We start from the raw sequence: 17,432 nt of genomic DNA on the forward strand, positions 1-17,432 counted from the left end.
GCCAGCGGTGCCCACATCCCGTGAATAAATTTAAAAAAAAAAAGATATATATATAAACTTGCAACTTGTCAAGATGCTGTGAGATGCGCAAGTTGACTATTTTATAAATTGTTTTTTTAAAAAACACATTAAAAATTGACGAGGAGTGGTTATGTAGAAAAATGCAATCCGTACCCAACTGAATGCTGGAGCTCTGGATAATGATGGTCCTTTTAAAGCTTGAAATCAGTAGGCTTGTGTTTCCGAGACACTTTGTGCTCCCACTATCTGAATAATTCAGACATTGCTAGCACTAAAAGGCTACATTATCAGCACCTGTGCCCTGTATAATATCAGAGGTGTGAATAATTTATGATTCTCCGCAGTTATGTACATTGAACTATTGGTTCCGCAGCCACTTCCTGATTCAGAATTCAAACCATTCTTCTGTAAACACATAAATCATTATCTAACCGTCTAGTTTCTGTCACTGTAGATTTGACGATGCAGAGTTGGACTTGTGCATAAATGGCAGCTGTTAAGCTTATGTTTAGAACATTGTAGTTATGAAATCTGGGGCCAGTTTGCTGCATCTTCCAAATGTGCACAAATCTGTTTTAATAAAGTCCGTTTTATTTTTGTCTGTGTTTTACATTTCCTATGCGTGCTCCATTGATGATGTAGAATATAACAAAGAACACGAGCGAGTACAAAAGCAAGAAAGGGCTTGTGGGCCATTAAAACCACTCTGACACATATTGTGGCTAGCTCGCGGGCTTTGCCCAACCCATTTAATCTCCTGTGTAAATAATTCTCCTTTCCTGGAGGTAACGAAGCAGTTTGTGCTCACATCTCCACTGTTAAACCCCAGCCTGCTGTGCTGGATAGACAGCACAAATCCCCAGTTCCAACCCCTCACTCAACATTTAAACCATCGTGTCCTGTGGAGTATTTGATTCTTAGTTTATACCTGTTTCTGACTCTCCCAACAACATCAACAACAACTGTATTTATATAGCGCCTTTAATGTAGTAAAACTTCCCATGGTGTTTCGCAGGAGCGTTATCAAACAAAGTGTGACACCGAGCCACGAGATATTAGGACTTGGTCAAGAGGTCGGTTTTAAGGAGCATCTTAAAGGAGGAGAGAGGTAGAGAGGCTTTTTTGTTTAAAGCAGTTAATCAACACAGAATCTGCTGCTATTGCCACTCCATGGGGCAGAAATTTTCTAATCTCTTGTCTCAAAGTTTGTTAAATTTGAAACCCGTGACATAAGGTACATGTGTGAAACCACGCGCCTTACCCCTATTCAATAAAGAAGTCTAAATCAACAACGACATGCATTTATATGGCACCTTTTAACGTAGTAAGATGTCCCACGGTACACTTCGGCAGTGTTATCGGCCAAAACTTGACTCTGACTTACATGAGGTATTAGGACAGGTGACCAAAAGCTTGGTCAAAGAGGCAGGATTTAAGGGGTGAATTAAAGGAGGAGAGAGAGGCGGAGAGATTTAGGAAGGGAATTCCAGAGCTTGGAGCCTAGGTAGTTGAAGGCACGGCCGTCAACGGTGGGGCGATGGAAATTGGGAATGCGCAAGAGGCCAGAAGTGGAGGACGCAGAGATCTCGGAGGGGTTGTAGGGCTGGAGGAGGTCACTCAACATGCATGCTTTGTGTATGGCTCCAAACAATAGTGTCAATATTTGAAAAAGAAAGCAAACCTTGCATTTATATAGCGCCTTTCATGACCACCGGACGTCCCAAAGCGCTTTACAGCCAATGGAGTACTTTTTGAAGTGTAGTCACTGTTGTAATGTAGGAAACACGGCAGCCAATTTGTGCACAGCAAGCTTCCACAAGCAGCAATGTGATAATGACCAGGTAATCTGTTTTAGTGATGTTGATTTGAGGGCTCACAGTGACCCATAGATATTACCTGTCTGTGCACCAACGTCTGGAGCAACCACTCGCAATCGGGCACCTGCCCTTCGAAACTGTGGGAAAGGAGACAACTGTGGCTTTGAATCAGACACTTTGTGCCAAGTTCTTCTGTAAGTGGTGCGCAATGGTTACGGCAGCCCCGCAAATCCTCGCTCTGCAGTGAAACTGGAAGATGTGCATCGAGCTGCAAACCCTCACCGGACCCGCAGGCTGTGAAGTAATGTGATTTACAGACTTGAAACGAAGGCAAGCCTCACCACAGATGGCAACTGCAGCTGGGAAAAAAACATCTTTCTCTTTTAGTAATTTTTTTGGAAGGTTTTCTAACAGCTTTCTATCAATTTTCCAGCCATTGGCCCAGGCAGTCAGCATAGGTAACATACTACAGCCTTGGCTCAGTGGTAGCACCCTCCCCTGAGTCAGAAGGTTGCGAGTTCAAGCCACACACAAGACATGAGTACATGATCCAGGCTGGCACTTGGAGTGCAGTACTGCGGGAGTGCTGCACTGTCGGCGGTGCCGTCTTTTTCAGATGAGACATTGAAATTGAGGCCCTCTCTTTCCCTTGGGTGGAGGCAAAGGTCTTGTGACCCTATTTGAAGACGATTAGGGGAAATTCGTTTGGTATCCTGGCCAATATTTATCCCTCAAACAACATGACGAAAACAGAATATCGGGTTATTTATCTTGTTGCTGTGCGCAAGTTGGCTGCCTCGTTTGCCTACACAAGTGACTATGCTTCAAAAAAGTAATTCAGTGGCTGTGAAGTGCTTTGGGATGTCCTGAGTACGTGAAAGATGCTATAAATGCAAGTTCTTTAGTTCCAGTCGTGTCTCAAATAAACGCAGGTGATTAAGAGATTCTGCCGTGGATATTTCTCAGTAGAGAAATTGAGACAATTCGTAGCTCAATTTACTGAGTGTTATAGTGACCCCAGAGCAAGGCACAAAGGGTTAACTCCGTAGATTTTGCTCGTCTGCATTCCTACGCTGGTGCAGTGTTAGTGATGTGTTTTGCAATTAAAAACAGCAAATGCTGGAAACTTGCACCTGAAGATAGGGTCTGCACCCAAAACATCAACTAGTCTTTTTTCCTTTTCAGGTGGACCTGCTGTGTGTTTCTAGGCTTTACAGTTTTGTTTTCTTTGTGCATAGTTTGCAGACTGGCATTTTAGCACTCTTGGTGTTGCATCTTTTCATTTATTCTTTTGGACGTGGTGAGGCAGTGTTTACTGCTCATCCCTAATTGCCCCAAAGCACATTTGAGTCAATCACGCGGACTTGGATTCACGTGTAGGCCAGACTAGGTAGGGGCGGCAAACAACGTTCCCTCTAATTTGTGGTCCAGGTCCGCGGTCCCTTTAAATTTGCTGCGTGGCATCTTCCAGCGGCAGCAGCTGGTGAGCAGCCTGTGCGGGACATCCCGATTGGTGCGCGGCCGGGCACCTTAGGGAGAACATTGGTGGTAAATTCCTTTCCCTGAAGGGCGTTGGTGAACCAGTTGGATTTTTATGACAATCTGGTAGCTTTTGCAGTCATTTTTTTTCTTGTAGCAGCTCACAAGCTACCAGATTTATTAAATTTAGTTTCACAGCTTGCTGTGGTGCGATTTTAAACTAATGATTTCTGGGTACTAGTCCAGTAGCAGAGCCATCGGGCTCCTGCACCCTGGTAGATTTCACGTTTCCTCTGAGCAGACTTGCTGGCACCAGTTTCAGTCATTGGCACAATCTGCTGCTTTAATATCGGGTGGCAGAGGAAAGGAAGAGAGAGGTTTAGTCTTTGGCGTCACCATTTGGAGTTAGCACGAGTGGCATTGTGACCCGGACCCCGAGATGGCTGACTGCCTCGATTTGAATCCACTTTGTATGTGAATGAGTTGGGAACCGGTTTAGTGAGCTTCGCGAACGTGCGAGCGATCAGCAGCGATCTCTCGGCTGCTCCAGTAGGAAATTCTTCAGGCTTTATCAGTTCATTTCCTGCTAGAGGCTCGTGTTAGTGGATAGATTGTAGGTAATACTCCAACTGTTCAGTAGCAGCCAGACATTAGAGACCTCAACATTTGAGAACGTTCAGACGATTGTTGAGTTCCCTATGGGAGAGATTTTTAAAGTTGTATTATCTTCCTTCTAACTCATTAAACGTGCAAAGCATAGCTGACTCTGATTGTTGCAGGAATTTTAATGGGCTATTTGATTTTAATTCTTCAGGGATGACTATGTTCATTTCCCTCTTTTACCCCCCCTCCCCTCCATACTTCACAGAATGGCTTCTTGAGACTTGCTCACTTTAAAAAAAAAAAATTCAGTTTTGCCCCCATTTTCTTCCTTCTGCAACACATCACTCCCTGGATGTCCTGGGCAGTCGGCCTGTTCCCAGGCATCTGCTGAAATTGGTCTTCAGGTCAGTCGGTGGTGCATGAGCATCAGTCTGGTTGAACTGACCTCTGCTTCATGCCACATCTTTTTGTCCAAACAAAACTACATCCTAACTCAAATCATAAAGATAGAAAGACTTGCATTTCTATAGAACCTCTCACAACCACCAGATGTCCCAAAGCGCTTTACACTCAATGAAGTACTTTTGAAGTGTAGTCACTGTTGCAATGTGGGAAACGCGGCAGCCAATTTTCGCACAGCAAGCTCCCACAAACAGCAACGTGATAATGACCAGATAATCTGTTTTAGTGATGTTGATTGAGGGATAAATATTGGCCCCAGGACACCGGGGAGAACTCCCCTGCTCCTCTTCCAATAGTGCCGTGGGATCTTTTACGTCCACCTGAGGGGGAAGATGGGGCCTCGTTTTAACGTCTCATCTGAAAAGCTTTAAGATTCACAGGGTAAACCTGTAACCTGCTATGTACGTTCGTAAATCGGTAAACTTGTATGTTTAATGAAGGAGGGAAAAGCTTTTGCAGGATGGTATCACTTTTGGAGCCAATTACAATATTGCATCTAGCGACTGTAAACGGTTTTCAGTTCCTCCGTTATATCCTAGGTTATTTCCGAGCTGTCAGTCATGCTATATCTAATTAAAAATGCTGCTGACCGGAAATTATAATGGGCTTACTTGTCCTGTTGTGCAGCCAACTGCATAGCTAGTACAGCAGCACTGCATTTGCATGCTTAGTACAAGCATTCAGCTGCTATACTGCAGTCATTAGACATAGTTTAAAAGAAGACGCGCTTGAATTTTAAAAAAATACTTTTTTACTGATCATCTTTGTTCAGATCCCTCCATGGCCTTGCCCTCCCTATCTCTCTAACCTCCTCCAGCCTTACAAACCTCAGAACTCTGTGTTCCTCCAATTCTGGCTTCTTGCACTCCCCCATTTCCTTCACCCCACCATTGGCGGCTGTGCCTTCAGCTGTCTAGGCCCAATGCTCTGGATTTCCCTCCACCTCTACTACCCCTCTCTCTCTCCGCCTTTAAAACCTACCTCTTTGATATCTCCTTATGTGGCTCGGTGTCAAAATTTTGTCTCCGAATGCTCTTGTGCAGCACCTTGAGGTTTTTTTTACGTTCATGGTGCTATATAAATGCAAATTGTTATTTCTTTCGGGTCTGATTCTGGGAAATCTGTATGCGTGAGCTTGCTCCTGACATTTACACTAATACCAGAGTCTGTCGCGCTGTGAATGTCTGAGTGCAGTCTGTGTGTGCTTAGCCACTGGATGTGTCGGTTTGTGTATTGTGGCTAGCAGTTTTCCCAAAACATAATCTAGTGTTGACTAGGCATCAAACCTTTGATCCCACTGGGAACTCTTTTTGTAGAAACTCATGACGCACCACTTTTCCTTACTTGAGAATGGGAGTGAGGGGGAGAACTTGCTGTGCTGGAAGAATTCAAGTGTGAAACATTACAACATTCATTGTAGAAAATTAGGCGCTACCCTTAATACACTCGCCTGAGTCAAAAGGCCGGTGGTTCAATCCCCATCCGAATGAGTCGTGGGTGGGCATAAAAGATGCTGTGGCACTATTGGAAGGAGAGCAAAGGAGTTCAGTTCACTCAGTGTCCTGGCCAGTATCACTAAAACAGATTATCTAGTCATGTATCTCATTGATGTTTTAGGGAGCTTGCTGTGCATAAATTGACTGCCACGTTTCCCTCCATTACAACAGTGACTGCACGTCCAAGGTACTTAATTGGCTTTGGGACGTCCTGTGGTCGTGAAAGGCGCTATATAAATGCAAGTCCTTTTCTTCAGAAAGCATCGAGTTGGAAGGCATGCAACAACAGTAGATTAGCGTTGGGAAAGAATGGCTTTTGTCATTAAAATGCTTTTCTAAAGTCAGGCTTCAGCTGTGAATAGTATCCCATCTAATTGGCCAGTTATCAAAGTCATTTGCCAAAGATGTATGTGAAGGAATATGTGGTCAGAGTGGCAGAAATTGCATGTCCTGAGGAGGATCTGATCTTGATCTGATCAGGTTTGTCTAAATATGCCATAGATGAGCAATGAAGGAGCTGCCTTTTAAACTGCCTCAGCAACTGAGCGACTGGCTTCCTCTCCTTTGTTGGTGGGAGGACAGCCATTTCGTGGAATCATTAGCCCTCTATCTGTGGATGGACTAAGGGTTTTGAAGCCACTAAGGGAAGTGCCGGAGTAATCTCTGGACATTACTATAACAGTTAAAGGCCCTTCAGATTATCTGGGAGCAAGTCCACACGTCTCGCCACAGATTTGAGTCACGTGCTACGATTGAAATGGAAAGGTTAACGCCGTTCTATTCCTTTCACAATTGGTAATGCACCAGAAAAGTACTCAGAATCACAGAAACCCCACAGTGCAGATAGAGGCCATTTTGGCCCAACAAGCCGTTTGAAATTAAAATTGAAGAGGTGTCTGTGCCGACTCTGGTGCAGAAAGGAATCTTCAGTAGATCCAGCAGTGTCATTCGTGACTTCAGACCATGCCTGGGGCTGTTGATGTTGAGTTTCGAAAGGAGATTGATCAATTAACACATTCCAAAGGAAAAGAACACTTCAAATTCTACCATTTCTAGAATTGTGACCGGGTTGCTCCACCTTCACACAGTGGTACAAGCATTTGCTTCTCAACTGTTGATGGTTGTCATAACATCCATACAGTTGACTGAATTTCAGTACAGTGCCTGTCTTTGGTTGGGGGGGGCATGTGGTGGAATAGTCAGTGAGTGGACTAAGAAGGAATGAACTTACATTTATATAGCGCCTTTCACAACCTAAGGACATCTTGAAGCGCTTTACATCCAAAGTCATGGGCCTAGAAATTCAGTTGGGCGCGCCAGCCGTTAGCGCCTTAGGGGGAGTAGATCTCGAGCGCTAGGCGCTTATCGCCCGGGCGCAGCGCGATCTGCGCCTCTCCCCAACTTCAGGACACATTTAGCGCCGGCGCAAAGTCTTAGCGCGCGCGCCCTGCTGCGCGCGCAGATCATGACGTCATTTAATAGTGCAACGCCCTTTGTGCGCCCCAAACCGGTACTTCACTCGCGCCGGCCCATTGTGCGCCGGGCGGCCCGAGTGACTGTGAAGTGGAACGGTACACAGGCCAGCCGGGCCGCGGGGTGCGCAAATTAAAGGGCACTTACCCAGCAGTATAAAGGCCAGCCATTTTGCAGCATTCACTCTTGAGCAACGGTTTTTTGGACAGAGACCAAGGAGGAGAGTTTACTGGTTTGGGCCAACACTTGGACAGGTATTTTTGGCTCAGGCCAGAGCTTACCAATTATCTTTGCCTCATTCAGAGCTCAGTGTTTGCCAGCATATAATGGGGGCTGCATTGGGTGGCAACGCAGAATTTCCGCCTTATGCCAGAAGGGCTTACAGACGCCGTGAGAGAGTGGCAGCCCTGGCTAGACGCAGAGGGGGCAACAGGCGTCGCCAACTGAGGCCTTACCCACGCAGGGTATACCGCCAGCAGACCTCCTATCTGCCGCGATGTGTGTTAGGAGGCTGCGATTCCGAAGGGAGGTGGTTGCAGACATCTGCCGGCTGCTTCAGAGAGATCTGCAGCCACAGCTGATGCGCAGGACGTCTCTGTCGGTGGCAGTGAAGGTGACGGTGGCTCTCAACTTCTATGCCTCCGGCTCCTTCCAATCCGCTACTGGGGACATCGCTAACATCTCCCAGTTCGCCGTGCATTGCTGCATCCGCCAGGTGACCGAAGCCCTTTTCAGAAGGAGACATCAATTCATCTCCTTCCCCATGACCCTGGACAAGCAGCAGCAGCGTGCAGTGGGGTTTGCAAGAATAGCGGGCTTCCCCATGGTGCAGGGCGCCATTGACTGCACGCATGTGGCTTTGCGGGCACCTCTTGAGCATGCCGAGGAGTACCGCAACCGGAAGGGCTACCATTCCCTCAATGTACAGCTGGTGTGTGACCACAGGCAGCGCATCCTAGCTGTCAATGCCCGCTTTCCAGGCAGCAGCCACGATGCCTTTATCCTGTGACAGACAACTGTGGCTGACATGTTCCAGGCACAGCCTCCCCCAAGAGGATGGCTTATCGGGGACAAAGGCTATCCTTTGTGTACCTGGCTCATGACCACGCTCCGCACGCCCACGACCCCTGCTGAAGAGGCATACAACGAGAGCCATCAAGCGACGAGGAACCTCATAGAACAAACAATCGGCGTGCTCAAGCAACGGTTCCGCTGTCTCGATCGCTCCGGCGGAGCCCTCCAGTATTCGCAGGATCGAGTCTCCCAATTCGTCGTCGTTTGCTGCACAACCTGGCTATCCGCAGGACTCGGGCACTGCCACCTCACGTTGGACCACCACCTCGGGAGGAGGGGCAGGAGGAGCATGAGGACGAGGAGTACCAGCCCAGGAGGGACGCACAAGGTCCAAGGGCCGCCCGTCGGCGGCTTATTGAACGTCACTTCTAGGCCCCCTGTCAGGGACTGGCTTGTGCCAATGATAGAACATGATTGCAGCCGCTCCGCAAGCCCTCAGCCAGTTAAGGCAACAAACACTTCAAAGATCAAACATGGACAATGTGAATAAATAAAATGCTTTATTGTACAAACTCTGGGCCCTTCCCACATGAAAACCAAAAACAGACGAGACCCCCAAAAAACACTCAAACACATTACTCGCTCCCACAACCTGGAGAGGATTAACAAAACAGTGCAACTAAAATGGCCGTCATCCTCGGCCTTCGTAAAAAACAAACATCACATCCTCGGCCTCAAAAAAACAAACATCCAATTCTCGGCCTCAAAAAAACAAACACAATTGGCCACACATTCGACTATTTGGCCCGCTAGGGCGATGCCTTGGCCATCTTTGGGTGGCCCCTGCCCGCCCTGCTGCTCCGCCTCAAAGTAAGGCCATTGGCTGCTGCAAGGCTGGGGGCAGGCTCCTGAGGGGCACATGTCGTGACGGCAGATGCCCTTGGGGGTCGGCCTAGTCGAGGTCTGGCCGTCGAGCGGGCGGCTGTTGATTGCTGCAGCTGTGGCTGGCCAGCATCAGTCGCTGCAGCAGCTCCTGGCAGCTCCACTGGGGCAGTGGCAGTGGCGGCTGGAGGAATGGCGGCAAGCTGGCGGATGGCAGGCGCTCGCTGGTCGCCTGAGACACTGGCACTCGCCCGGGCCAGCACTGCAGCATGCGCACCAATCTCCCGAGAGACAGACCGCTGTGCTGCTGCAGCGCGCCGGGTGCCCTGGCGATGCCTGGCTGACACAGCGAGTGTGGCAGCAGTGAGTGCCCGTGTTGACCTGTTCACTGACAGCAGCCAGTGACTGGACGGCACCACTGATCACCTGGCCAGTCGCTGACAGATCTGCCCGGTATTCCGCCCGACTGGTGGCCTCTAAGGGCCCGAACTTGGCCACACTCCGAGAGAGGGAATCGATGGACTCGGGCAACCGTGCCACTGCCGCCATGAGCTCCGTGTGCCGGTGCTCCGAGTCCGCGGACAAGTCTTCGAGGCGTTCCATCTCCTCGGCGAAGAGCATCTCCTGACTGGAGGCCGGACTCTCCCTCTGGGGAGAAGGCCGCTGAGCTGGCCGACCCTTCCTGCGTTGCTGGAGGCCGCTGGGCCCAGCAATTGGACTCCCCTCCGACGCATCCCCCCTCTGGGGAGAAGGCCGCCGAGCTTCCACCCCACTCCCGCCTTTCTGCAGCACGCAGGTCCCAGGAGCTCCCCTCCCCTTCGACACTTCCGCCACGCTGCCCTCCAGGGAAGACGTGTCCCCTACATTGGCCTGGGTGGCCGCGGCTGAGGGTTCCCCTGATGGGCCGCCTTCCTCTTGCTCCTCCTCCTGCTCCTCCTCGGAGGGTCTGTCACTGGCAAGTTGAGGGACCTCCTTGACCATCTGAAAGCAGGAAGGCACAAGAGTAGCTTTAGAGTGAGGAGAGGGCGTCAGTGCGGGATGCATGAGTGGTGGCATTCAGCGCATTGGTCGGACAGTGGCAAAGGATGTAGATCTGATGCGCAAGTGGGACGAGAGAGGTGGAAAAGGTGATGTCCTTACCATTGCTGCCCAGAACAGGGTCGGCATCTCCACATGCAACGGGCCCAATCACCCGGCCACCCATGAGGCGCTCCACGCGATGTTGCAGGTCGGTGAGTGGCTGGAGATGGGGTCGGCCTCCCCCGGTCGCAGTCCGGCTCTTGCGATTATTCGCCAGCTTGGCCTGCAAGAGAAAGGACGGCCTCTAAGTACAGTGTGTCGCCGTGATCTTGTGTGCACTGCCTCCCATGGTGGAATAGCCTGGCCAGTGTGTCGCCATGATCTGGTGTGCACTGCCTCCCATGGTGGAATAGCCTGGCCAGTGTGTCGCCATGATCTGGTGTGCACTGCCTCCCATGGTGGAATAGCTTGGCCAGTGTGTTAAGTGCAGAATGTGCAATTGATGCTCATGCCTGTCCCATAGCTGCTGGATGAGGGCTGGCCATTAGAGCTTTCAGGTCCCTTTGCCCATAATGTGAGGTGCACATGCAAGGATGAGGAGGTCATTGGAAAGGGTACTCACCCTGACAATGCGTGTGAGGTCATTTAACTTTTTGCGGCATTGGGCACCGGTCCTGGGGACGTCGCTGTTGGCTGACAGCTTGCTGGCGACATGCCTCCAGGCTCTCCTGTAGACGCGGACCGTCGCCTTCTTGCCATTGTCCGGGTACAAAACATGGCGCCTCTTCTCCACAGCAGCAAGCAGCACACTCGGATCACGCTCTGAGAAGCGCTGCGCACGTTCACGGGCCTTCTCCATGTCTTCAGGCGCTATTTGGGTCCAGCAGCAGTGTTCAGGCCTAGCTGGAGGGCTCCACTATCCAGGGCGTGGCAGCAGACGCAGTCGACCCTTCCCCCTTAAGAGCTGGCCGGCGCCAGTGTGTCTGCTGTCAATCACGAGATGGCCGCACCTGCGCTGCGCCCGGCCTCGGCGCTATCGATCACCACCTCCGGCTTAGCGCCCAAAGAGAGGCGTCCAGCAGCAGTTTTAGCGCTCGCCCGAACTAGTAGGGCGAAGCTAATGAATATCGGAGAAGTGGCCTAGATTTGGCGGCGGACGCCCCAAAAGTGGCGTCAATGAATTTCTAGGCCATGATTCTTTAACAAAAAGAAAAAGCTTTTTTATTTTTTGTCGGTCGAGGCCACTGGATAACTATTACGAACAGGAACCCTGGCCTCTGCCCTTCCTCACCCAGGGGTGCTGAGGCCAGTTCTTATGCCATTGCCACTATCCCGGTCAAGACCACCCACCCGAGCAGGGAGCAAACCTGATATGACAGTGGTGTGCAAGCATCAGCTACTCATTGAAAAATGTCTATAAACTATTGCAGAAGCTTTGCTGCCATTTTATTTACGTGAACATCAGTATTTTCTGTCCTGTAAGTAAAGCTGCTCTTGAGTCCATCCCACTCCATTACGTCATCTCAAATCCATCCTGAAATTACATTGCACGCGGCATTTATGGGCCAGTATTGGCTCGTTGGTATTGGCAAAGAGAGCTGACTATTTGGATGAAATGTTCACATGTTGCACATAAAGGTTTTTAAACTGCATGCAAGGCGATTCCCAGGGTCTGTTTGATTTCTCTCCTGTCCTCCCCTCAGGAATTCTGGTTTCTAAATCTTGCCGTTAGCACGTTATTCCTGTCACTGTATATTAAAATATTCTGCAACAATCGCACTGTTTTCCTTTAGGTTGCTGACGCTACTGTACAGAGGTTGAGATGGGTCCCTGGGAGTGTACTAATATTTATAGGGGGTTGTCAGGACTGTTAATATTTTGTATGGGGTCTCTTGCACAGGCAAGTTTTGAAAACAGTGGTCTGTCAGCTGCTCTGTTCAGAGATTGAGAAGTATACATTTAGCTGGTATGATCCTGCGACTTATTATAGCGCTCTTTCAACTGGAGTTTGGGCCAATATCCAGCAGAATCAATAGGTGCTGTTGTGTCAGCCGTGGCTCGGTGGGTAGCACTCTCTCTCTCTCTCACTCACTCTCTCTCGCCTCTGAGTCAGAAGGTTGTGGGTTCAAGTCCGACTCCGGAGACTTGAGCACAATAATCTAGGCTGACGTCAATGCGGTGCTGAGGGAGTGCTGCACTGTCGGAGGTGCCGTCTTTCAGATGAGACGTTAAACCGAGGCCCCGTCTGCGCGCTCAGGTGGGTGTAAAAGATCCCACTGCACTATTTCACAGAAGAGCAGTAAAGCGCTTTGGGACGTCCTGAGGTCATGAAAGGCACTATATAAATGCAAGACTTTCTTTTTGGATGTTAAAAGCAAGGTAGTTAATTTTACAAGTACATATCAAATTCTAAGTGTAAATGGTATTTAGCAGAAGTTTAAAAAAATATTTTTTGTTGGCTGACAGCTGCCTTGATGTAATCCTGGAGACCATTCTACTAGTCAAAGCTGCTGGTATCACTGACCTTCTGTTCGCCATACTATACTGGAGTCAATCACTAGGATGTGCAACAAAAAAAAATAGATTTTCCATCAAACCCTCCCAAATCTTCTCCTGCCCCAAGAGCATTCCATCGTTACAACTACTGGGTGCACTCTGCAACATCTATCTGAAGTCCAGTAAAAGCTTTTTAATTACTTGTCTCCAAGGCCTCTGTTCCTCTCCTTCCCCCCCCACGCTCCCCTCCAGGTGAAGTATAGTTAGGTTAAAGCTACAGGAGTGAAAAAGGAGGGGAGAAAACCAGCTACATTCCGAGGCTTGGATATCTGTTGCGAGAAGCTGAACATTCACGGCAGAGAGCGCTGAAAGGGTCAACAATGAAGAGAAATCTAGGTTTAATAAGTCTTGTGTTTCCATCAAAGTGTTGAGTGACATCAGTGTTGTACAGACGAACTTTTTCTTAAGTGAAACATGTGAACAGAGACTGTGGGCAAACTCCAGACTGTACATTAATAGCGACATTGTTCACACATGTTCAGTCTGTCAGCGGCTGTGTGCAGATTGTGACTGCGAGCAGCAGACTGTGATAAACTCATAGAGCAGTGCCTCAGTTATCTTTCTTACTTTGCAATCCTGTTAAGATTATGATAGACTTAGACTCAGATATTACAGTCAGGCTGTCAGCACTAGGAGCCAGCTATCCTCTCTCCAGTAAGAGGTACAGGCGAAAGAATGCAGACTCGTGGAGTCTTTAAAACATCTAACCATTCACTAAACGAGCTGGGCATTTAACAATCGCTGATGGATCATTCATTTTAACAATTTGTCAACAGTGGTCACTTCACTTAGCAGAATGAGAAACTAAAAAATGAGATATTTCTGATATAATGACGGTATGCAGAGAGTGCACCTGTACATGATATTATGCGCACTCGTGTTGATCTGTAATGTGGGCAGAAATATCACGCTGTGGGTTGTGTGCGCTGGAACTGTAGGAAATGCGCAATGAGTACTCTGCAGGCTGATTGTTTTCTGAACAAATGAACCCAGTATGTGGTCAGCCGTGGCTCAGATGGTCGCACCCTCGCCTCAGAGCCAGAAGATTGTGGGTTCAAGTCCCACTCCAGATACGTGAGCACAAAATCTAGCTGCATTGTCGGAGGTGCCGTCTTTCGGATGAGGCGTTAAACCGAGGCCCCGTCTGCTCTCTCAGGTGGACGTAAACGATCCCACGGCCACTATTTCGAAGAAGAGCAGGGGAGTTCTCCCCGCTGTCCTCGCCAATATTTATCCCTCAACCAACATCACTAAAACAGATTATCTGGTCATTATCACATCGCTCTTTGTGGGAGCTTACTGCTGCCTTTCCTACATTACAACAGTGACTACACTTCACAAAGTACTTCATTGGCTGTAAAGCGCTTTGGGGACGTCTGGTGGTCATGAAAGGTGCTATATAAATGCAAGTCCTTTTTTGCCTTTTATTACCACAGGTTTTGGTTTCCCCATTCCATTTGGGCTCTGGCGTGTGATTTTATATTTTTTTGGACTGGCTTGCGCCTTGTATTATGAATAGTTTTACTGTGGCTTTGTGAGAAGATGGCCCGGTATACTTTTATTTATTCTCCGTGCCTCTCCAAAAACAAAGCTCGCTCCTGTAGAAAGAAGTTAGCATGGTTACTGCTGGTAGGAAAAGGACACACAGCCCTACAGCAAAAATGGGAAATGTAATATATTAATGGGATGAATAGCCATTTTCTTATCCTTGAGTCATTCCTTTTATTCTAAGGAAAACCGCATTGGTGGCCATTTTCTCTTGTTTGGTTGCCAGCCCACAAGCAGCAATTCTATAAATCCTGCCTCTTTCACCACATAGCAACAGCTTGCATTTATATAGGGCCTTTAACGTAGATCACATGGGTTCGGGTGGATGCAGAATGATAGAAGATTTGAGGTTAGGATCAGATCAGCCATGATCTTATTGAATGGCGGAGCAGGCTCGAGGGGCCGATTGGCCGACTCCTGCTCCTATTTCTTATGTAAACATCCCAAGATGCTTCACGGAAGCGTAATCAGACAAAAATAGACATAGTGCCACAGAAGGAGGTGTTAGAAGGGTGACCAAACGTGTGGTCAAAGAGATGGGCTTTAAGAGCAGCCTCAAGGGAGGAGAGAGGGCGGTAGAGATTTATGGAGGAGAAGTGGGGGTGGTGGTAGGGCTGGAGGAGGTTCGAGATGGGGAGGGCAAGTCAATGAAGGGATTTGAACACGAATTTTAAATTTGAGGCGTTGGAGCCAATGTAAGTCAGCAAGGGCAGGGGTGATGGGTGAGTGGGATAGGCTATGAGCAGCAGAGTACAGTTCTGCATTGTGACCAATGTTCTAACTCTACTCTCCTCATTTAAAAACTAGAGAGAATCCTGTTTTATGAGAATGCAACATTGATTTTTGAATTCATTGTTATTACAGAGACTTGAGTCATAACCGATTGGTTTCCACAAAAGACGCTGTATTCGATGGCCTTCACCGACTGCTGGAAGTGTAAGTGTCCTGTTACTATTTGAATTTATTGGTGAATATTTGATAGAATTGCTTTTTAAATATCAGAAATTTTCTAACTGATCACTTTTAATCACTTGCCCGCCTCAAGGAATGTCAACAATAATCTACTCTCTACAATTCCGTCATTGGGAGCAGTAACAGCTAACATTACCATCCTGTCACTGTAAGTAATATGTCGGGCTGCTTTCTGTAAACTGAAATGCATGTTGTTTGTGTTTTAGTTTTAAGAGAACACCTTGTGTAATTCTTGGCATGTTTGCCCACCTTGGGGAGAGTTTTCCTCGGTTGCTATGGGGTAACAACATTGTAAACGTAGTGGGAAGACCTACGATCACTCACTCTATCTAATGAAAGTGCAAACGTGTTCTTAAAAACACCTGTTCACCGTTTCACTAATGAATAGCAATCAAAGGAAATTTTCCACCCCACGCCCTTGTGCTTTGCAATTTTTTTTTTTGTCCTCTTTAAGGTGATGGATGTTGTTGCTTAAAAATGGAACCGTTTCTGTCACTAAGTGTCAGGGACTCCCAGGCCAGGTATAGCACAGGTGTATGAAGAGCAGAGCTCATTCTATACTGCCCCAACAATGTGCCTCTGCTTCAACCTTGAGCATGTTTTCACTTCCTACACCAGCCATTCTGTGATGTCTTTAACCCGGGTAGCACGAATTGTGCTAAATTAGGAGCAGTTTTATGATGTGGGTTCACATCCACTGTAATCCAGGTTGTGACTCCCATCTGGTCTGGGCTAGATGTTAAGCTAAGCCCTGGAGGTGATGGGCACATCCTGACCTACCCAGTGCTTGTTTTGTCCAAGAATAATTAGTGCGTTAATTACCTGGCCAGTGTATCGCTGTCCTTTACATTTACCTGCTACTCCAGTGGGCAGTACGGCTTTGCCAATAAATAAGATGCAGATTGTTTTTCTGCCCCATGCTCTGGAATTCCCTCCCTAAACTTCTCCATCTCCCTTTCCTCCTTTTAGGTCCCTTCTTAAAACCTACATGTTTGAGCAAACTTTTGGTAACTTTTCTAATATCTCCTTTGGTTTGATGCCCATTTCTTTTTTTAAATTACATCTCAAGTGCTGTGGGCTATTTTTCTACATTAAAGGCACTGTACACATGTTATCATTGTTCAAGCTCGGGCCACTATCCTAATGCCAATTCTTTAACTCCCACAGATGAAGTCTGAGTTACTATCGCAGCTTTATTACTTTATATCTCCTTTTATCACTATTAGAATATTTAAAACCGATTTACATGTAGGGAAAGTGTTGCTGTGTACCTCAGTGAGAAATATTTTTTCTGCAATTGACCTCCATATTTTGCCTACTATAATTGCATTGGAAAAATGATTGTACTTCCTAATTATTCTAAATTAGTTTTATGGGGTTGTGGCTGATATTGAAAGGGTGTAAAGGCAATCTAATTCCACAGTTGCTTTGAAATTGGTCTCAAATCCAAACTCCTTCCTTCATCGGCCTGTCAATGATGGATTCTTGTCTCTCACTGTGCAGAAAAACTGTTTGAAGTTCCACATAAGCACTTTAGAAATGTTCTTTTTAGAAGAATGCCAGCGATTCCTTGAGGCTAGGGGGGATACTCGTTGGGAAAGATGAACCACGGCTTTTGTTTTACTTACCTCTTCTTTTGCAGAACACATAATCAGGTAGCAGAGATAATTACAGAGGACCTTCAGCCATACAGCTCTTTGGAGACCTTGGATCTGAGCTCGAACAGGATCTCGGAAGTCAAAACTTCTTCATTTCCTATAATGCAGCTGAAAAATCTGTGAGTAACTAAGTGCTGCTTTATGCTTGTTACTTAACCGCCGTGTTGGTGCGCCACAGCAGTGTGCGCGGTGAACTAGAGCAGAGCTGTTTGGCCAACACAAGCAAGTGGAGTATAGAAACGTGGGCTGATGCATTGTAAACTGAGGGAGAGCAGGTAGCAATGTAGGGTCCATGCGGGACTGCCTTGCTCTGCGATAAAGGCTTGTTATTTCTTGCTGTACACTGATGGTTCGATAGTAACCGGGGATATCGCTTTTTTAATCTGTGCTGTATCCAGACCTATAGTAAGGCAGGTTGGAGTTTTGAAATT

The 17,432-nt window shown here is 47.7% G+C and overlaps 1 protein-coding gene across 1 annotated transcript in view; it reads left to right on the forward strand.

Annotated features, from left to right (window-relative positions):
- The window catches only part of LOC147105002 (leucine-rich repeats and immunoglobulin-like domains protein 2), a 121,334-nt gene that overhangs the window by 53,315 nt on the left and 50,587 nt on the right, over positions 1–17,432 (forward strand). Inside the window, exons 2-4 of the mRNA XM_086011002.1 lie at positions 15,236–15,307; positions 15,417–15,491; positions 16,986–17,120. Coding sequence (XP_085867128.1) covers positions 15,236–15,307; positions 15,417–15,491; positions 16,986–17,120 — 282 coding nt within the window. The remainder of the gene's footprint in view (positions 1–15,235; positions 15,308–15,416; positions 15,492–16,985; positions 17,121–17,432) is intronic.

The sequence above is a fragment of the Somniosus microcephalus genome, chromosome 18 (assembly GCF_052327205.1).
Source record: "Somniosus microcephalus isolate GS21.2 chromosome 18, FLI_Smic_1.0, whole genome shotgun sequence".
NCBI lineage: Eukaryota > Metazoa > Chordata > Chondrichthyes > Squaliformes > Somniosidae > Somniosus > Somniosus microcephalus.